This window comes from Solanum stenotomum, chromosome 9, assembly GCF_019186545.1.
Source record: "Solanum stenotomum isolate F172 chromosome 9, ASM1918654v1, whole genome shotgun sequence".
NCBI lineage: Eukaryota > Viridiplantae > Streptophyta > Magnoliopsida > Solanales > Solanaceae > Solanum > Solanum stenotomum.
In genome coordinates, this window is record NC_064290.1 from 8,688,120 (window position 1) to 8,691,655 (window position 3,536).

Here is a 3,536-nt window from a genome sequence, read left to right on the forward strand (position 1 = left end):
TCAATTTGTATTCCGCCTTACCCAAATTGGTGTTAAGAGAATATGCTTAATACGGCTGCTTAATCCATACTTATTCAGGGTGGTTAACAATTTGGCAAACTAACAACATGATGCTTGTTTCAATCCCTACAAAGAATTTTCGAAGCCTACACGCCTTCTCCGGACTAGAAATACATAATTATGGTGGGAATTGCATATATACACATACATTTAGGGAATATGACATTACAATACAAGTAATCAATTAATTGCGACTCAAAAAAATAATTTTGCAATTTAAATTTGAAAAATAAGAAACATCCGTCAATCATAATATTTCATTCAATTTCATCGAACCCTTTTTAGTAGCCACTGAGGTACTCAAGTTTGGTAACCCAACAGGACATTCTGGAATGTCCCGTTTACTTATACCATCCAAGTCGTTCGAATTACACGTGATATGATTGGTGGTCTCGATGTCAATAATTCAAGATATAGTTTCAATTTTACCTTCTATCTTATCGTTTGTACTTAATTTTTTAGACTTCAACATCCTGATCACAATCCACCATTCTTCATTGCTCAGTTTGAGCAGTCCTATATGGCGATAACAACATTAGATCGAAAATTCAACATCCAAACTTGAAAATTCTAAGTCATTAGTCATTTGAAGAAATTAACACCAAATTTCCTTATAGAAAATCAATACTTTTGATAGTAATTTCGTTGTTGAATATGAACACTTCCACAAATAAATAAATCATTTCCACATGAAGTGGCAAGTCTATTTCAAGTCAATGCAGTCCGCAGCCCATTACCAGGAAAAATGTTGAAATTCACACACATATTCTATAACAACCATTACCATGTTAGCTAATAATTAAAATAAATCATTTTTAATAAAATATTATTTTCTCCTTTTCGTGACACACTTCCCTATATAATCCTTTTTCTATAACAACCATTACCATGTTAGCTACTAATTAAAAATAAAATTGACCAATTCATTTTTAATAAGAGAATAACTAGTCTCATGACAATTTTTTTTAATCATTTCTAAAAAAAACCATTGGTCAACTTTTTTTCCTTAAACATATTGTTAAGTAAAATGATGCCACTTGAAATGAGATGAAGGAAATACTTACGAAAAAGCATAAAATTTTAAATAATAATAATAAACAGTTTCTAACCACTAAACGACACTACTTCTGCCCACTTACTACCACAGTGTCACGCAATTTCATGAAAATTGCCATACATTATTGTACCCACTACCTCTATATATAGCTTTTGTGTTAGGGAAATTATGTACACAAACACTAATCCCAAATCTTCTTCTTAATTCTTTTTCATATCTCGATTACTCCATTTTTATTCAATAATGGATCCAATTAAGCAATCATCATCACAATTAGTATTCACTGTGACAAGGCAAAAAGCAGAGCTAATTGCTCCAGCAAAGCCAACTCCACATGAAACTAAATTTCTCTCAGACATTGATGATCAAGAAGGTCTTCGATTCCAAATCCCCGTTATTAATTTTTATCGTAAGGATTCGGATTATTCTACGGGAGGAAATCATGACCCTGTAAAAGTTATTAAAAAAGCTATAGCTGAAACACTTGTATTTTACTATCCGTTTGCTGGTCGGCTCCGTGAAGGAAATGGCCGGAAACTGATGGTGGATTGCACCGGGGAAGGAGTTATGTTCGTGGAGGCGGATGCTGACGTTACGCTTGAAGAATTTGGAGATGAACTTCAGCCTCCATTTCCTTGTTTGGAAGAGCTTCTTTATGATGTTCCTGGCTCTGCTGGAGTTCTTAATTGTCCTCTGCTTCTTATTCAGGTACTAATCATTTCTCTTTCCTAACTTAATTATGCACCCGTTATTAAATTTTGAACCCAGTTATTTAGCATCACGAACCCATAAAGTTTAAATACTGGATTTATCTGCCAATAGTTTAAATTTTTGTTAATATTCAATACTTGAATTGTTATTTAACAATATATCAATTAATTATATGCAGGTAACTCGTCTCAAGTGTGGTGGTTTCATTTTTGCACTGCGATTAAACCACACGATGAGTGACGCAGCCGGTCTTGTCCAATTCATGACTGCTGTGGGTGAAATGGCACTCGGGGCATCTGTTCCCTCTACACTCCCTGTCTGGTGCAGAGAATTGCTCAACTCCCGTGATCCACCCCGAGTGACATGCACACACCACGAGTACGATGAAGTACCCGATACAAAGGGAACAATTATCCCATTAGATGACATGGTTCACAAATCATTCTTTTTTGGCCCTTCTGAGGTCTCAGCACTTCGTCGATTCATCCCTCCTCATTTGCGCAAATCTTCCACTTTTGAATTGCTCACATCAGTCCTCTGGCGCTGCCGCACAATTTCCCTAAAACCCGATCCTGAAGAGGAAGTCCGCGTTCTTTGCATTGTGAACGCACGTTCCAAGTTCAATCCACCCTTACCTAACGGCTTCTACGGCAACGCCTTTGCGTTCCCCGTAGCAGTCACGACCGCGGCTAAATTATGCAAAAATCCACTAGGATATGCACTGGAGCTAGTGAAGAAGGCTAAGTCAGACGTGACTGAAGAATACATGAAATCGGTAGCGGATTTGATGGTGATGAAAGGGAGGCCTCATTTCACTGTGGTGCGGACTTATCTCGTGTCCGACGTGACTCGAGCGGGATTCGGAGAAGTAGATTTCGGATGGGGGAAAGCAGTGTATGGTGGACCGGCCAAAGGAGGAGTAGGGGCAATTCCTGGTGTGGCTAGTTTTTACATACCATTTAAGAACAAAAATGGTGAAAATGGAATTGTGGTCCCTGTATGTTTGCCTGCCTTTGCAATGGAAATATTCGTTAGGGAACTCGATGGCATGTTGAAAGGTAACGATGATCCATTAGGCAAGTACACAAACTATGCCATTATCAAACCTGCACTATGAGATGTTAATCGTAATTCGTATGCAATATTTTTTTTACTATATATGTTGGTTTTGTAAAGCATTTTAATATTATTAAATTATGTTAAGAGTGCTTTTTCCAATTCCTTTCCTGCGTAATTACAATTTTTTTGGTGCATTACTTTATTTTGTCGGTTGATGACAATTGATGGAAATTATTTGATGCCATCTTTGTGAAAAATTTTATTATGTGAGAGGCACACTTATTGTCAATTGTATGAGGCTTTTGTTGGCTGTCAAATGTACAAATGGGATCCATACCTTATCTATTTCATTTTCTTTCATCTACTTACTCTTTTTCATTCATTTTAAACTTTTCCTTTCTACTTTCTTTTTTCCTCCTTTGTAAGCTACTTCATTTGTCGAAGTCACAAATAATTTTTGAGACTTGCCCAAAATGTCTAATATGCCTATTTTACATTTGTATATTATATATTTGAAAAAAAAATTAAAGTGAATGTGGCGAGAAAATTTTAATTTAATTTTTTAATGAAATGGAAGAAATTGAAGGTAATGAAATTACAAATAAAAAAATCGTAAAATTTTGCGTATTAATTTCATAAAATTGGACCT

At 35.7% G+C, this 3,536-nt stretch overlaps 1 protein-coding gene across 1 annotated transcript; it reads left to right on the forward strand.

Moving 5' to 3' along the window:
* Positions 1-1,288: 1,288 nt before the first annotated feature.
* On the forward strand, positions 1,289-3,048 carry LOC125877106 (benzyl alcohol O-benzoyltransferase). The gene is made up of 2 exons (XM_049558426.1): positions 1,289-1,825; positions 2,007-3,048. The coding sequence occupies exons 1-2, from the start codon at positions 1,361-1,363 to the stop codon at positions 2,943-2,945; spliced, it is 1,404 nt and encodes a 467-aa protein (XP_049414383.1). The 5' UTR covers positions 1,289-1,360; the 3' UTR covers positions 2,946-3,048.
* The last annotated feature ends 488 nt before the right edge of the window (positions 3,049-3,536 follow it).

What these genes read in the sequence shown, in the direction of transcription:
- LOC125877106 (XM_049558426.1), top strand. Translation starts at nt 1,361, where the DNA reads ATGGATCCAATTAAGCAATCATCATCACAATTAGTATTCACTGTGACA. An exon ending in GTCCTCTGCTTCTTATTCAG is followed by an intron (nt 1,826 to 2,006) that starts GTACTAATCATT and finishes AATTATATGCAG; the next exon opens with GTAACTCGTCTCAAGTGTGG.